Below are 17,520 nucleotides of genomic sequence, written 5' to 3'. Positions count from 1 at the left end.
CTGTCGACGTACATCGTCGTGCGGCGGTCGGCAACTGGTTAATCTTCAATCACAGCGCCACCAACCTGAGGAAAAAAACAAAACAAAAAAAACAGAAAAATTCTGCCCCCATGGAAGGTGTCCCTTTGTCTGCAGCCTTTTCACAATGACAGCTGTTATATAGCTGAGGGCGGGGTACCCGGTACCCATTCACATAGGGGGAGCCGGGATCTGGGGGCCCCCTTGTTAAAGGGGGCTTCCAGATTCCAATAAGCCCCCGCCCACAGACCCCCACAACTACTAGGCAAGGGCTGTGGGGAAGGGGCCCTTGTCCCCATCAACATGGGGACAAGGTGTTTTGGGGGGCCTCAAAGCACTCTCCCCATATTGAGGTCATGTGGACTGGTACGGTTCAGGGGGGGTGCTCTCTCGTCATCCCCCTATTCCTGCGGCCTGCCAGGTTGTGTGGGGTTCCGCTTAAAATACATACTTGAAGGGCCTGGTATTAATTTTGGGGGGGAACCCACGCCATTTTTTTTTATTTTGGCATGGGATTCCCCTTAAAATCCATACCAGACCTGAAGGGCCTGGTATGTATTTTGGGGGGGAACCCCATGCCATTTTTTTATTTTGGCATGGGATTCCCCTTAAAATCCATACCAGAACTGAAGGGCCTGGTATGGATTTTAGGGTGGACCCCCACGCCATTTTTTTTTTTACATTTTGGTGCAGTGTTCCCCTTAATATCCATACCAGACCCCAAGGGTCTGGTAATGAATTGGGGGGGACTCACGCAGTTTTTTTTCAATGATTTATATGTATATTGCCAGAATCCGGAAATACATTACAGCCGCAAGCAGGTTTGGATTTTTTTTTTCCCGCTGCTCTCATTCATTACTATGTACAGCCACTATATAAGCAGCCTTACATAGTGTGGGGCGTGGACTTAGACCCCTGAGCCATGATTGGCCAAAGGCACCCTGTCTTTGGCCAATCATGGGTTCTACAGCAGAGCGTGCTGTCATTGGCCAAAGCATGCAGGTCAGGTGCATGCTTTGGCCAATCAGCAGCCGTTAATGCACTGCGATCTCGTTCCGTGGGCGCTCGAAATTTCCAACGAACGATCCATAATGTTCATGCTTATGCCTAGTAGGCACACATCATTAATGTAGTAACATCTTTAAAAATAAATTACATATATAGATTTACTCAGACTGTGAATTATACCTGTTTTCAGGCTCTAATCCGTAATTTCCATGATCAAACCAACTGCTCATGTGTTTCTCATTCATCTTGTTGAAAAGGTAAGCAGGTAAAAGATTTGAAAACCAGAAAAAGAAACGTGTTGCTAGGGCCATATCTACTGGATATCCATGATGAGAAATACGACTTACAACCCAGGTGCCTTGTCTGGTACTTAGATATACCTGAAATATTGAAAACTGGCAATGAAATGAAAATAGAAACTGAAGGATTGTATTGTTTGGTGCTTAGGCTCTTAAGTGATGTTTAAACCCCTAACTTAACGATCAGAGATTAACCAATACCTTAGCCGCTTCCTCTTAATCTTACAAATGTGGGAGGCGGTTCAGAAGCTTAATACATCTTACATAGTTTTATAGTAGGTAAGGCCGAATAAAGACAATAGTCCATCCAGTTCAACCTGTGTAGGTGTACGTTTGTCAGTGTCTATAATAATTTCCCATATCTCTGTATGTTGTGTTTTTTTTAAGATATACACCCAAGAGTCTTTTAAAAATATCCATACTTACCGCAGCCACCACCAATTGTGGGAGAGAGTTCCACATCCGTATTGCCCTGACAGTGAAGAACCCCATGCACAGTTTAAGGTTAAACCATTTCTCCTTTGGTCTCAATGTGTGGTCTGTGTTCTCATACACTCCCTGGGACTGTTTGGTTAGAGCAGCTCATTTAGTTGCTTTGCAGTAAGACAATCCAGACAATGCCTAATTTCCACTATTTACAAAAACATACATGGGGGAATTCATAAAGGGCGTTGTTGACAAATTTTAGAACTCTGTCACATATATGACAGCTTCTAAGCACAGATATGCCCCACTCTGAGAACTGGCATACCTCTGTACACCTCTCTTAAAGTGGTTGTAAAGTCAGAAGGTTTTTTTATCTTAATGCATTAAGATAAAAAGCCTGTTGTGTGCAGCATCCCCCTAATACTTATATGAGCCCCATCTCAGTCCAGTGATGTGCACAAATGCCTCGGCTGTCCAGGACTCTCCTTCCTGATTGACTGAGACCCAGCAGTGACACCATTGGCTCCTGCTGCTATCAATCAAAGTCAGTTAGCCAATGAGGGGAGTGAGGGGGCAGGGTCAAACCGTGGATCCATGTTTGTATGGACACACAAAGATGCAGCTTGGCTCCAGTGCCCCCCTAGCAAGCTGCTTGCTGTGGGGGCACTCAGCAAGAGGGAGGGGCCAGCAGCTCAGACGAGGGACCCGAGAAGAGGAGGATCCAGGCTTCTCTGTGCAAAACCACAGCACAGAGCAGGTAAGTATAACAACATGTTTGTTATTTTCAATGAACATATAAACATAAAACTTCGTATCACTTTAACCACTTTCAGACCGGACCATTTTGCTGGTAAATGACCAGAGGTCTTTTTACAATTTGGCACTGCGCTGCTTTAACTGGTAATTGCGCGGTCATGCAATGTTGTACCCAAACAAAATTTGCGTCCTTTTCTTCCCACAAATAGAGCTTTCTTTTGATGGTATTTGATTGCCTCTGCGATTTTTATTTTTTGCGATATAAATGGAAAAAGACCGCAAATTTTGAAAAAAAATGATATTTTCTACTTTTTGTTATTAGAAAAATCCAATAAATTCAATTTTAGTCATACATTTAGGCCAAAATGTATTCAGCCACATGTCTTTGGTAAAAAAAAAGTCAATAATTGTATATTTATTGGTTTGCGCAAAAGTTGTCACATCTACAAACTAAGGTACGTTTTCTGGAATTTACGCAGCTTTTAGTTTACGACTGCCTATCTCAGTTCTTGAGGTGCTAAAATGGCAGGGCAGTACAAAACCCCCCCAAATGACCCCATTTTGGAAAGTAGACCCCCTAAGGAAATTGATAAGTGGCATGTTGAGCCCATCGAATATTTAATTTTTTTGCCTCAAGCGATTGAATAATGACAAAAAAATAATTTTTTTTTTTTTTTTACACAAAGTTGTCACTAAATGATATATTGCTCACACATGCTATGGGCATATGTGAAATGACACCCCAAAATAAATTCTGCTGCTTCTCCTGAGTACGGGGATACCACACGTGTGGGATTTTTTGGGAGCCTAGCCGCGTACGGGGCCCCGAAAGCCAAGAACCGCCTTCAGGTTTTCTAAGGGCGTAAATATTTGACTTCACTCCTCACTACCTATTACAGTTTTGAAGGCCATAAAATGCCAAGATGGCACAAAACCCCCACAAATGACCCCATTTTAGAAAGTAGACACCCCAAGCTATTTGCTGAGAGGCATTTTGAGTCCATGGAATATTTTATATTTTGCCACAAGTTGCGGGAAAATTACAAACTTTAATTTTTTTTTATTTTTTTTTCACAAAGTTGTCACTAAATGATATATTGCTCACACATGCTATGGGCATATGTGAAATGACACCCCAAAATAAATTCTGCTGCTTCTCCTGAGTACGGGGATACCACATATGTGGGACTTTTTGGGAGCCTAGCCGCGTACGGGGCCCCGAAAACCAAGCACCGCCTTCAGGCTTTCTAAGGGCGTTACAGTTTTGAAGGCCATAAAATGCCAAGATGGCACAAACCCCCCCCAAATGACCCCATTTTGGAAAGTAGACACCCCTAAATTTAGGGGTACACTAGTGAGACTAGGTAATAAATGGCGGGTGCCCTGAAACTATAAAAAAAATAACTAACCAACCAGCGTCACCTGTAACAGTTATATGGTGATCACTGGTGAAAGGGTTAACTAGGGGGCAATCAGGGGGCTTTATGCGGTAGTATATGGGGGTCCCTGGCGCTATAAAAAGCTGCGGCGAACCTAAATACCTACCTGCCTAACTAGCGTCACCTGTGACACTAATACAGTGATCAGAAAAACTATCGCTTATTAGGCTGGGTTCACACTGGAGCGATGTGGGAACGCCACGAATGCGCGGCGGGTTCCCGCATCACATGCCTCCCGGCGGCAGTTCACACTGCCCTATGCGAACTGCTGGGAGTGTCAGTGAAATGTTAATGACACCCCCAGATCAGTTTGCATATCGCAGTGCGATCTGCAAACTCGGATCGCATGGTGTGAACACCCATGCGATCCGATTCTGCTGCGGACCAAAAAAAGGGTCCCGTGCGAGTTTGCGGCGGGTGCGGCGGGTGCGACACGAATTCAGCCATACTATCTGTATGGCTGAACTCGAATCGCACAGAGATCGGATGTGATTTGCACTGCAGTGCGGTGCGAATCACATCCGTTCTCATAAACCGCTGCAATGTGAACCCAGCCTTAGTGACACTGGCGACGGGGGGTGATCACGGGGTTAAACCTTTATTGGGGGGGTTAGGGGGTACCTTAGAACTAAAGGGGGCTAACCCTAACTGCCCTAACAGTTATTACAGTCACAAATGACACCCGCCGGGTGATCAGGGGGTTAAACCTTTATTAGGTAATAAATGGCGGGTGCCCTGAAACTATAAAAAAATAACTAACCAACCAGCGTCACCTGTAACAGTTATATGGTGATCACTGGTGAAAGGGTTAACTAGGGGGCAATCAGGGGGCTTTATGCGGTAGTATATGGGGGTCCCTGGCGCTATAAAAAGTTGCAACGAACCTAAATACCTACCTGCCTAACTAGCGTCACCTGTGACACTAATACAGCGATCAGAAAAATGATCGCTTATTAGGCTGGGTTCACACTGGAGCGATGCGGGAACGCCACGAATCCGCGGCGGGTTCCCGCATCGCATGCCTCCCGGCGGCAGTTCACACTGCCCTATGCGAACTGCTGGGAGTGTCAGTGAAATGTTACTGACACCCCCAGATCAGTTCGCATATCGCAGTGCGATCTGCAAACTCGGATCGCATGGTGTGAACACCCATGCGATCCGATTTTGCTGCGGGCCAAAAAAAGGGTCCCGTGCGAATTTGCGGCGGGTGCGGCGGGTGTGGCGGGTGCGGCGAATGGCTGAACTCGAATCACACAGAGATCGGATGTGATTTGCACTGCAGTGCGGTGCGAATCACATTCGTTCTCATAAACCGCTGCAATGTGAACCCAGCCTTAGTGACACTGGCGACGGGGGTGATCACGGGGTTAAACCTTTATTGGGGGGGTTAGGGGGGCACATTAGAACTAAAGGGGGCTAACCCTAACTGCCCTAACAGTTATTACAGTCACAAATGACACCAATGCAAAAAAAACAAAAAAAAAGCAATTGGTGTCACTGTGACTGGGGGGGCAGGGGTAATTGGGGGGGTGATCGGGGGGTAAAGGGGGGGGTGTGAGTGTGCCTGGCATGTTCTACTGTATGTGTGGTGTGTTGGTGCAACTCACCGAACCTCTCTCCTCGGTGCCGGAACGAAAAATACCGACACGGAGGAGAGAATACATCACTTCCTCTCCTGTGTTTACATTACAGGAGAGGAAGTGATGTCACGGAGGATTTCCAATCGTCGAGAGCGATCGCGAGGGGGTGGCCATGAATAAATGGCCGCCCCCTCATCCCGGATCGCTCTCGAAGGAATGCCGACCGCCGCAGGCACCGGGGGGGGGGCCCGATCGGGCCCCCCACCCGCGGGCAGGCAGGGACTTATATATACGCCCATATGCCTGCCCGTGCCATTCTGCCGACGTATATCGTCGTGCGGCGGTCGGCAAGTGGTTAAGTACCACCAGTTTCCGAATCTGAGAACTGAAGGTAATTCTTTAAGAATCTGTTGCTGCCATAGCTACAGGTTCTGAAAATGGTCATAGTAAAAACTACCTGAGGTTACCCAGTGCTCAAATTGTATTGAATATATGTAAAAATGTAGTAGATCAGGAGACATAAACGTAATAATAATACATAGTAAGGGTGTATGCAATAACAGCAAATATAAAATAAAATAATTCATATTGCCACAGAATGGTAAGGATTTAAAGACTATGCACTGTTAGTTAGACATCACTTTTAATTCACATTACCGGTTTCCCAAATGTGCATTGGCTTTTTTGGTAGATTGCATAAGGTTCATCCAGAGTACACTGACCTGGATTAGTCACGATGAAGCTTTGCGCACGTTTTTGCCTTTTAGTCATATGCAGCCCAAATACAATTTAACTAAATTAACTGGATTGTTTACTAAAGGTGAATCACAGATGGCACTGATCCTAACTTTGATTTCTTTCAGCTGGAGTTTATGTGAGTTTATATGGTCCCTAGATTTACCAATTACACCTTGGCAGAAATGCTTTAATGTGATACTACACAGAGAAGGAAGAAAACATCTTCCTAATACCAATATTCTATACCACTGAACGGAAACCAACTTGAGTAAATATGTAGGCTGCAAATGCTTACCTCTTCTTTCAAAAATACTAATTACCTGGTTGTCATACCTATCCAAAGCTTTTAATAAATTTCTAGGTCACTAACCCTGAATTTATATCAACTGATTGCATGTATCTAGTTGGAGACTCTAAGCCCACGTACACACAGTCGGAGATTTTGGCAACCAAATCCGTCGGATTTTGCCCGTCGAATTTAGTCCGACGGATTGTGTCCGAAACTGTTGCATACACACGGTCGGGCCAAGTTGGCGAAAAATCAGATCTTTCAGAATGTGATGACGTAATTTCGTTACGATGGGACTACATTCAGGCTAGTAGCCAATAGCTTTAATGTAGGAATTTGATCTGAGCATGCGTGGCACTTAGTACGATCAAAATGCTCTACACATGATCGGATTAGGTCCGTCCGGCCCAGTTGGTCGGGAAATATTTCCAACATGTTGGAAAATTGGGTCGGACGTAGATTCGGACGGAATCAGTCCGATGCATACCACACACAGTCGGATTATCTGACGACACGGTCCAATAAGACTCATTCCGACAGATTCTATGACCGTGTGTAAAAGGGCTTACACAGTCCAGCAAAATTTACAATGCCAGTTCTTGCTGAAATCTGATTCTCAGTAGGCAACTGAAAAGATCCTTCAGGATCAAAAGGAACCAAAGCAGGCTTGACCACCCCTCTGCCTTTGGTTCCACACCTTTAGCAATGTACCTGGAAAAGTTAACACCTATCTCAGACTTCATGAAACCATGGGGCTTAGATTATGTAATTATAAGGGGGGCGTGGCCAGCGCATGAGCTGAATGGAAGCTCTGTGAGAGAGCTCTGTGACACGAACGGGCATATTAGCGACAATTCACAGCGAATATCGGTAAAAAAGATACGAACAGACAACGGAAGAGTTCCTGAATCCGAAGGTGATGTCAAAAAAGCGGAAAGACGAACGGAAAATGAAAAAACTAACGACATTCTCCTCTGTCAGCGGGAGGGAGAAAAAAAGATGGCACAGATCCTCTCACAGCTGCTGTACCAGCAACAGCCTCCTCAGGGAGAGCGCAATACACTGACAGGCCTGATGCTGCTCTAGAGGAATCACCTCAGAAAACATATCTGGAATCTCCTCATGAGGAAGATTACCTCAGTCCTACATGTCGCAGCCCGGCTAAAACTCGTATCAAACTGGATTTCACAGGCCAGGAGGTAAGCTATAAAATACCTCATATTAGTCAAGATAACACAGTCATAACTCCTATAGCTTCACCTATAGCCGCATTCCCCACTAATAACCAGCCTATTCTGGACACCCAATTAAAAGAAATGCTATTAACTTTACATACTTCGCTTCATACGGATATTTTACAACTCACAAATCAATTCTCCAAAGCAGTGAACTCCTTAGGTGAAAGAGTACACACTATTGAGAACTCTATGGGAGACATGACCAATACTATTAATGATTTAATAGATGCTCATGAAGAAAATAAAGCTGAAAAAGAGTGGCTTAAATTTAAAATCGCAGATTTAGAAGACCGCTCAAGGAAGAACAATCTCAAAATCAGGGGTATCCCTGAAAATATACAGCAGTCTGATCTTAAAAAATATGCCACTGACTTATTCTCCAACTTGCTGCCAGCTATACCAGCCTTAGAGCTCACAATTGATCGTATCCATCGGATTCCGAAACCGTCATTTCTCCCTCCACAGATACCACGTGATGTACTACTTAGAGTACACTTCTACCATGTTAAAGAACAAATCCTATATAAAGTACGACATCTAGGACAACTTCCACAACCATATAATACAATCCAGATTTATGCTGACTTGTCTAAACATACTCTAGATATGAGAAGACAACTTTCCACGATTACAAAAGCTCTGCGTAATCATAAAATTGAATACCGTTGGAAACAACCATCTAAACTACTGATACAGAAGAACGACACCTACCATACAATCACTTCTGTGGAACAAGGCATTAAGTTTCTTCACGCATGGGGTATTATCCCCGAACCAACTCCACCTATCGGAGCTAAGAAGAATCTGGAGAAACTTACGCCACAATGGCATTAGCTTTCATTGACTAGATCCGGTCAAAATACAATCCTATCTATAGGAAACCGATCTATCAGCTTGCCCGCCGTGCCGTGCGATACTAAATCTTTGGAACAGCTGACCTTTGAACTAATTCCCCATTCTAATGTTGCAGTATACATTGAAATGTTTACCACTGCAAGTTAAGTTTAATGTTTGGTTATATTTTTGTTTGTGCTTTTACTTTTATTTTTTTCTTCACAGTATCCTATACACAACTCATAGCATTCAAAGGGACAGGTATGTTGTGAACCTACAAAATTTGAATCAAAACTTTTCAGTCACTGAATTTTTGGACATTCATAGTCATTTCAGACTACAGATTGTTCACATGGAAGTAGAATTTAAAGCTATTATCAGGGTAGTATGTACTTACTTTTTCCATCTTATTAATATCCTTTTATGAGTATAAAGTTAATATCTTTAAATACTAATGGTCTTAACCATCCAGCAAAAAGAGCGTCGATGTGGCAAATGGCTAACACCCAGCAATGTCAAATATTGTGTATACAAGAAACCCATTTCAAAACAGGCGCTACTCCCACTTGCACCCATAAGAACTTTCCTCACATATTTACAGCATCAGGCCAACAGAAAAAAAGAGGAGTACTTATTGCCATACATCATTCAGTTAATTTTCAATTGCATGTATCTATTGTAGATACCAATGGACGATACCTCATATTAATATGTACCATTGATAATACACTTACTACATTGGTAAATGTGTATGCGCCTAATAAAAGGCAATCCCATTTTCTGAATGGCCTGATGAGAAAAATAGGTAAATGCCGAAAAGGTGCCTTAATAATTTGTGGAGACTTCAACACAATACATGAACAAGAACTAGACACTTCTAATCCCAAAACCAGAACCAACTGTGCACTTAAAACTTTTTTGAATAAAAGCGATCTCTATGATGTATGGAGATGCCATCATCCTGGAGATCGTGAATACACATATCATTCCCTGGTACATAATACCTATACTCGTATCGATTATATTTTTACGGATAAGTGGTTATTGCAGCGGGTGAGGGAGTCTGACATTGCACCCATCACTTGGACTGATCATGCCCCAATTAGTATGACTTTTCTACCTAAACACTCTCAAACGACCCATTTTCTATGGAGAACAAATGCATATCTTATCAAAATGCCTACCTATGCTACAGCTATACAAAACCAGATAACTGAATTCTTTAAATATAATGTGGGATCGGTGTCAGACTCCGCCACCCTATGGGGTGCTCATAAAGCATTTAGTAGGGGAATCCTAATGCAACTGAATGCTCAATTCAGGAAAAATAAAACGAAACTCATTGAGAAACTTACTGCTGACATTAAAACATTAGATTCCCAAAACCAATCTCACCCATCACAACAACTGAAAACTAAACTACAAATATTACGACAGGAACTCAGAATGACTTTATTGGATACATTTGAAAAACATACTAGAAAACTTAAAGCTAAATATTACCATACTAGCAACAAAGCAGGAAAAAACATGGCACTTCGGATCAAAGGCAGATATTCCAAATCAAAGATTCCATATCTATACCACCCTATTACTAGAGAAAAATTGCAAGACCCCCAAGACATAGCGAATGCATTTAGCTGTTATTATAGCTCCCTTTACAATCTTAAAGATGATTCTCAAACTCCCACACCTACCCCAAAGATAATAAGTGATTTCTTAGATACTATTAGTCTCCTATCATTAACTACTGATCAAATCTCTGATCTTAATGTCCCATTTTCAGTGGAAGAAATTGCTAGAACTATAGACTCCCTGCCCAACAATAAATCTCCGGGCCCAGATGGAATGATAGGAGAATACTATAAATTACTTCGAGATATACTGGCTCCCCACTTATGCTCACTTTTTAACGAAGCGGCATCCAAATCAGAATTTCCGGCTGAGATGCTTCAGGCCTTGATCATAACACTGCCGAAACCAGGCAAAGATCCCAATGCTCCCCAAAATTTCAGACCGATTTCATTATTGAACATTGACATCAAAATATACACCAAAGCAATAGCGAATCGACTGATGAACTACATACCAGACCTCATTCACAAAGATCAATCTGGCTTTACTAAAGGTCGACAATCTTCAGATGCAACAAGACGTCTGATTGATATTATACACTTCACTGAGAGACATCAAACGCCTTCTCTGCTCCTTTCTTTGGATGCAGAGAAGGCGTTTGATAGGGTCCATTGGGGCTATTTACAGTCAGTGCTTTTAAAATTTGGCTTTCGTGGAAATATTTTATCGGCAATTTTTGCACTGTATAAGGGCCCCTCAGCGAGAGTATACACAAATGATATGATGTCTAGGCCCTTTGGCATCTCGAATGGAACACGACAAGGTTGCCCCTTATCTCCTTTAATATTTAATTTAGCCATCGAACCTCTAGCAGAACGTATACGATCTGACACAAAACTATCTGGTATAAAAATTGGGCAAATAGATAATAAAATAAGTCTGTTCGCAGATGACATAGTGCTTATAGTGTCTGATCCTATTTCATCTCTCCCGAATCTCCAAAATATACTAACGACATTTGGAGCAGCATCATATTATAAAATCAATGAAACTAAGTCCAATATTTTAGACCTAGGATTAGATAACACAACCAGGCAGTTATTGTCTAATAAATACCCCTACCACTGGAAAGACGAGGGGATTTCTTACTTAGGAATCACTCTCACTAACAAAACAAAACAGTTATTTAAAACAAACTTTTTACCATTTAGGAAACATTTTGAAACAGATCTGACAACACTTAGTAAATTCGAATTTACATGGGCTGGTCGCCTGGCAGCTTTCAAAATGATGACCTTACCAAAATTATTATATCAACTCAGGTCGATTCCAATATATATCCCTAAATACTACTTTAAATCCTTACAAAGCAGTTTGGGAAAATATCTATGGAATGGCAAAAAATCCCGTTGCGCATACCATATACTAATTAAACATAGAAATATAGGTGGTGCGACCGTACCTGATCTACAGGATTATTATGACGCAACTCTTTTGACCCAATTGCAAGAATGGTTCTTGCCTACTCCTAAAACTTTATGGGGACAAATTGAGAAAGACATCACACGACAGCCTAATATGCAATTCTGGTTACTTAGTAGGAAAATTAAGTCCACAATTACAGCTCAATAACCCACCAACGGTGAAAGCGACGCTACACTCTTGGCAGAGAATCATCACATACAAATGGGATAAAACTCCAATCACGGTGTTAAACCCTCCTCTAACAATTATACCAACATTAATTCCTGGCGTACAAATACACGACTGGAATTTGGGTGGGGATATCAAACTTGGTTCCTTCTTCCAACAGGGCTCATTAAAGTCTTTTTCTCAGTTAAGTAATGAATTACAGCTTCCGAATTCTGAGCGATCTACATATATTCAAATAGAAAAGTGTCTGCTACACAATCCACAACTCAGAGCTTCAATCCCGGTTAAAATATGGTCTTTCCTCAATGCCACCTCACAGAAAGGAGTAGCTACAATATACCCAATTCTAGGGGAAAAAAACATACCCAGCAAACTACCTTCCTTCCTTAAATGGGAACAAGATTTGAGGCAAGACTTTTCAATTAAACAATGGATGGCTTCCCTACGAAGCATATATAGGGCCACTGCATCTGTTACACTATGGGAACTGGCACAAAAAATTGTTCAAAGACAATACCTGACTCCACATATCCTAGCAAAATTCAAGGGGAACGCGTCACCTAATTGCTGGAGAAATTGTACCCAATTGGGGACCCTATTTCATATTATGTGGGACTGCCCAAGCTTACATAACTACTGGCAGGCAATCTCCCATTTACTCACTTCCGTAACAGGTATTGTCCTTCAACTTTCACCAGAACTAGCCATTCTGAATATGAATTTACATACGATTCCCAAACAATATCGTAAAGTAGTAACACATATACTTTTAGCTGCGAGACTATCCATAACTAGAAAATGGAAAACTGACTCTTCCTACTATGACAGAAGTTATAGAATTAACCCAACTCCACCACTCCTATGAATTGTTATTTCCTAATGACAAATCCCTATATATTAAGGAACAACAACTATGGGAACCTTGGAGTACATGGTACAAAAATTATACTTCCACAATTTAGATAATGCTGATTCTTTAATCATATAGAAGAAAGAACTCCTGTGCATTTTAATATTTTTTTTTTGGATGGCTTTAAAAATAATTTCATAGCAAAGTGACAAATATATCACATATTTGTTTATCTGAATTGAGCTGCGGAGTAAGAATAGATCTTTATTTTCCTTCATAAAAGATAACTACTGTGTTTGAATTTCCTTTAGGATGTTGGCCTAGGTACTCCAAGACACAGATAGATCCCTGTGAGGGGTGTCTTGGGGTCCAGAAGTGGCCATTATCCATATCGCTATTTATAAATCTTACAATAATTATATTACAGACTTTATTATACAAATTTTAAGAGACTTACTCTTGTTCGAGTCCCTTTATGACTATGAATATTAGATACTTAGGAATACTACTTTATTCTTTATTGTGGATTATTTGTTTCTATGCTATATTATGCTGAGAAAACCCTGTCACTACATTATACTGTGTTATGTTACTTTTATTACTATATATTATTTTATTTTTTTTGTTTTGTAACCCTTGTTGTAACTAACTCTAGTAAAAATCTCAATAAAAACATTTGAAAAGATTATGTAATTATAAGATGGTGGGATTTGCAAACTTTCACACTTTCTATGATGTTTTTAGTCAATCAACATTTGCCTTGACACATTCCATGGTGATTGGGTTTAGTTACATGTATGGCTATACATTTGTGATATTTTCCTGACACTCTTTAGAACTAAAGAGATAGCATGTATGGCTTCAAATTTACAGAACAAATTAGATTGAATGTGAATAACTACTACTAGCTATACAATGTCATGAATACATAAAGATCCTCACAGACACATGCATTTAAAAAATGGGATACCTAAAGTAAATTTTTTTAGAAAAAAAGATTTAGGTATTGCTAAGGTGCATTGGAAGCCTAGGCATATAGTGATAGCCACTGAAAACCTATGCAAGTACAGCAAGTGAGTAATGTTCCCAGTTACCCCCTGTTACACGGTGAAGACTAATCTGGCCCAATCCAGCCATGTAGGCTTGAGAGCTATTTCAAAAGCTACAACTGAGGTAGTTATTCCACTGTCAATTCTTTTCGGAGCAGAACTATATGTTCCACTTTAGTTGCATAAACAATAAAAAGATGAGGTTTTAATGGTGCCTCCAATAAGCATGTTCATTATTAAGCTGACAGCGCTGTGTAATATATTAGAATCCTGACTGGCTCCCTCTCACATTTTGAGTGTTGTTGTTGGGCAGATTACAGGAGGTTGATATCAAGACACATACATGTACTTATGCTAGTTCTATCTAAAAATAACTGTAATGGTTTTGGATGAGAACACAATAGGAACAGATTGTGTATTTTAAATATTTGGATGGAGCTATATTTTAATATTCAATTTCTTTAAGAGCTCAGGGTACCACTGCGATCCAACACTCTCAGTTATGTCAGTTAGCATGTTCCCCACAGGGTGCTGTGGTCCCTTACGCCAGCCAGTATGTGACTAAATGATACAGTAGTGATGTAGTAGTCAGTAGTAGTCAGAGATAGAAACCACAGAACCCTTTATTTTCTGAACATGGATGATACCACACCATATGTCCATCAGTTGGGTGATCATGATGGGTGCTTCAAGATAGATAATGGGATCCCCTTTTAACACATAAGTTATTTGACCAAGTGGACTGACAATTTCTAAAATCCACTTTGATGTATATCAGCCTAGGGACCCACATGATGGCTTGGATGGCCCTGTAATGAGCCCCCAGAAAGCAATTTATGTCCATGAGACCTGTTCAGACTACTTTCTCCTTACCAACAGTTCACGCCAGGTATGTTCCCTATCCCAGCTGATATTCATTTTAACTCTGAAACATATTTTATGTATGATAAGGCCATCCAGGGCTTGTCGACACCTCAAACTTAACATAGTGGTGTATGCTAACATTGTTTTCCTCTTTATTTCCAGCCCTGAAACTGCTATCCCGACTCTCTTAGCGTTTTTTTTTAACAATATTGGGACTAGGGATGAGCTTAACACCCCCTGGTTCGGTTCGCACCAAAACTTATGAACAGTGGAAAAATGTGTGCGAACTTGCAAACACCGTTAAAGTCTATGGGACACAAACGTGAAAAATCAAAAGTGCTAATTTTAAAGCTTTATTTTTCAAGTTATTGCCATAAAAAGTGTTTGGGGACCCGGGTACTGCCCCAGGGGACATGTATCAATGCCCAAAAACTTTTTTTAAATGACCGTTTTTTTCAGGAGCAATGATTTTAAGAATGCTTAAAGTGAAACAATAAAAATGAAATATTCCTTTAAATATCATGCCTGGGGGGTCCCCTTGGTCTGCTTGTAAAGTAGCAAATTTTTCCGATGTTTAGAAAAGTACCACAGCAAAATGACATTTCTAAAGATAATGTACTTTACAATTGCTCACTGCTGTACTGTATTGCCAGATCCGGCAATATACATAAAAAAAAACATTTAAAAATACAGCGTGGGTTTCCCCCACCAGTCCATACCAGGCCCTTCGTGTCTGGTATGGATATTAAAGTGAAATCCACGCCAACATTTTTTGAAAAAATAGCGTGGGGGTCCCCCACCAAAATCCTTACCAGACCCAAAGGGGGATCCTATGCTTTTTTTTTTTCTTAATTCTGTCATAGGGCTCCCCTTATCCACTTCACTACACTATATTATATATTGTACACGGCACTATATACCCTGCACTGTAATATATATACTACACTGAGTGCAATATATACTCTCAACTGCAGTATATATACTATACGGACTGCACTATATAATCTGAACCGCAGTATATATACACACTATATGGATTGCACTATATACTCTGCTGAAAAATTGGGCCTTAGGTGTTGGTGGTGGGAGAACACAGGCGCAGGAACCGTCCCTGCTTTTAATTATTATTTAACATTTTTTTAATTAAATGCCCCTGTTAAACAGGGGCAGAAACAATTGGGAGTTAGGTGTTGGTGATGCCAGAACATGGAACCCCTCACAGTTACTCTTGTTGGGTGCAGCACGGTCCTTGTTAAATATTATTTCAGAGGCTGCTTGCCCTCTTTTAGTGGCCTGTGAGCATCTGCCTCTCCTTGGAGGCCTTCCAGACATGATTTTTTTTTTTTTAAAACCGCACTACACTGCATTATATACTGTGTACACCAACTGAAGTTTATTTGAAACTGTACATTGCCGAATGCACTGTACATATAGGCTATGCTGAATGCAACATTTATATTATATATATATACACACACACACACACACACACACACACACACACACACACACACACAACTTCATCATACTAATACATCTAACTTAGGATGCCCAGCTCCTAATGAGCAGGGTAGTTGGGAATCAAGGCATCAAAAGACCAGTAGAAAGAGGCAAGGAGGCAAGGGGAGGCACCTACAAACAACAAAAAAGACCCAAAACATAGGAGAAAAGGAGATATCCAATCTCAGCATTAAATTACTAACAGACCCCCAAAAAGTGGTTTTGAATAAGGGCCTCAAATTTGTGCCACCCAAGAGTTTGGATAAATTTCAAACTTATATGGATCTGCACAAATTTAGAAGAAAATTAAACATTAAAAGATATTTGACCAGTAACCCCATTAAAGATAACAGATTGAGTTTCTTCACTCCATGTTGTCCAGTGCTTCCTTGTTTAACCCTCCTGGTGCTTTGGCACCATCATTGAAAGTTTTTAGGGATGTTATTCTTAGGGATCTAGAACATCTAGAGATCAAAAAGGCTAGGAATAATAAGGTATTACAAGAGGGCCTGGATTCCTTGTGTAACAACAAGGATCTTGTTGTAAGGCCTGCTGATAAAGGGGGTGGGATTGTAATCTTGGATAGGGAGGACAACATGACTGAAATGTATAGGATAGTAGGTGATTGCAATACCTATACACCCCTTCCTTCTGATCCCAAACTCAAATACCAGAGGGATTTAGAGAGGATTGTTGCTAAGGGCCTTGAGGCTGGGATCCTAAGTAAAAAAAGTTTGTTTCTGGTGCCCAAGGTGCCGGACACCAACCATCTACCACTTGCCAAAGATTCATAAGAGTCCTGTCTGCCCCCCGGGTTGCCCAATTGTCAGTGGCATTGATTCCATCACATCCCGGGTGGGCAGATATATTGATTTTTATTTGAAACCTTTGGTGCGTAAAATGCCCTAATTTATTAAAGACTGATGGAACATTATCAATATGCTTTCTGAGAGGACTTTGAGACATGGTGTATGGTTGGTGATGGCTGATGCCCCCTCTTTATACACTGTAACCCCACATGATTTGGGGTTTGAAGCAGTGAAAGGTTTTTTGGATTGGGACTCTGGACTTTTTGCCAGGTGTCTTACATAATGGAACTATGAGAAAATGCAGCCTCCCACAACTACTTCTGGTTTGACAATCATTTATTTCATCTAGACAGAGGGGTTGTAAGGAGGGCTAAATATGCCCCCAGCTTGGCCACCCTTTTTATGGCCAAGTGGGAGGAGGATGTCATCGATGCCCAGCATAGACCTCAATTAGTCTTGTGGGTTAGGTATATTGATGACATCCTCCTCCTATGGGCTGGTGATTGCCTGGAATTGCAGGAATTTATTACATCTCTGAATGGCAACCATAGGGGGAAACACTTGAGTTATGAGATGAGCCAGTCAGAGATCAATT

General features: G+C 41.3%; 1 protein-coding gene across 2 annotated transcripts in view; it reads right to left on the bottom strand.

Moving 5' to 3' along the window:
• Positions 1-17,520, bottom strand: part of LOC143928255 (dimethylaniline monooxygenase [N-oxide-forming] 2-like) — a 92,084-nt gene that overhangs the window by 10,502 nt on the left and 64,062 nt on the right. For both annotated transcript variants that reach the window (XM_077453016.1, XM_077453017.1), the window contains exon 6: positions 1,207-1,406. In XM_077453016.1, coding sequence (XP_077309142.1) covers positions 1,207-1,406 — 200 coding nt within the window. The remainder of the gene's footprint in view (positions 1-1,206; positions 1,407-17,520) is intronic.

Source organism: Lithobates pipiens, unplaced genomic scaffold (genome assembly GCF_037356315.1).
Source record: "Lithobates pipiens isolate NorthernLeopardFrog02 unplaced genomic scaffold, aLitPip1_a1.2 Scaffold_23, whole genome shotgun sequence".
Lineage (NCBI taxonomy): Eukaryota > Metazoa > Chordata > Amphibia > Anura > Ranidae > Lithobates > Lithobates pipiens.
This window is presented reverse-complemented; position numbering and strand designations above follow the sequence as displayed.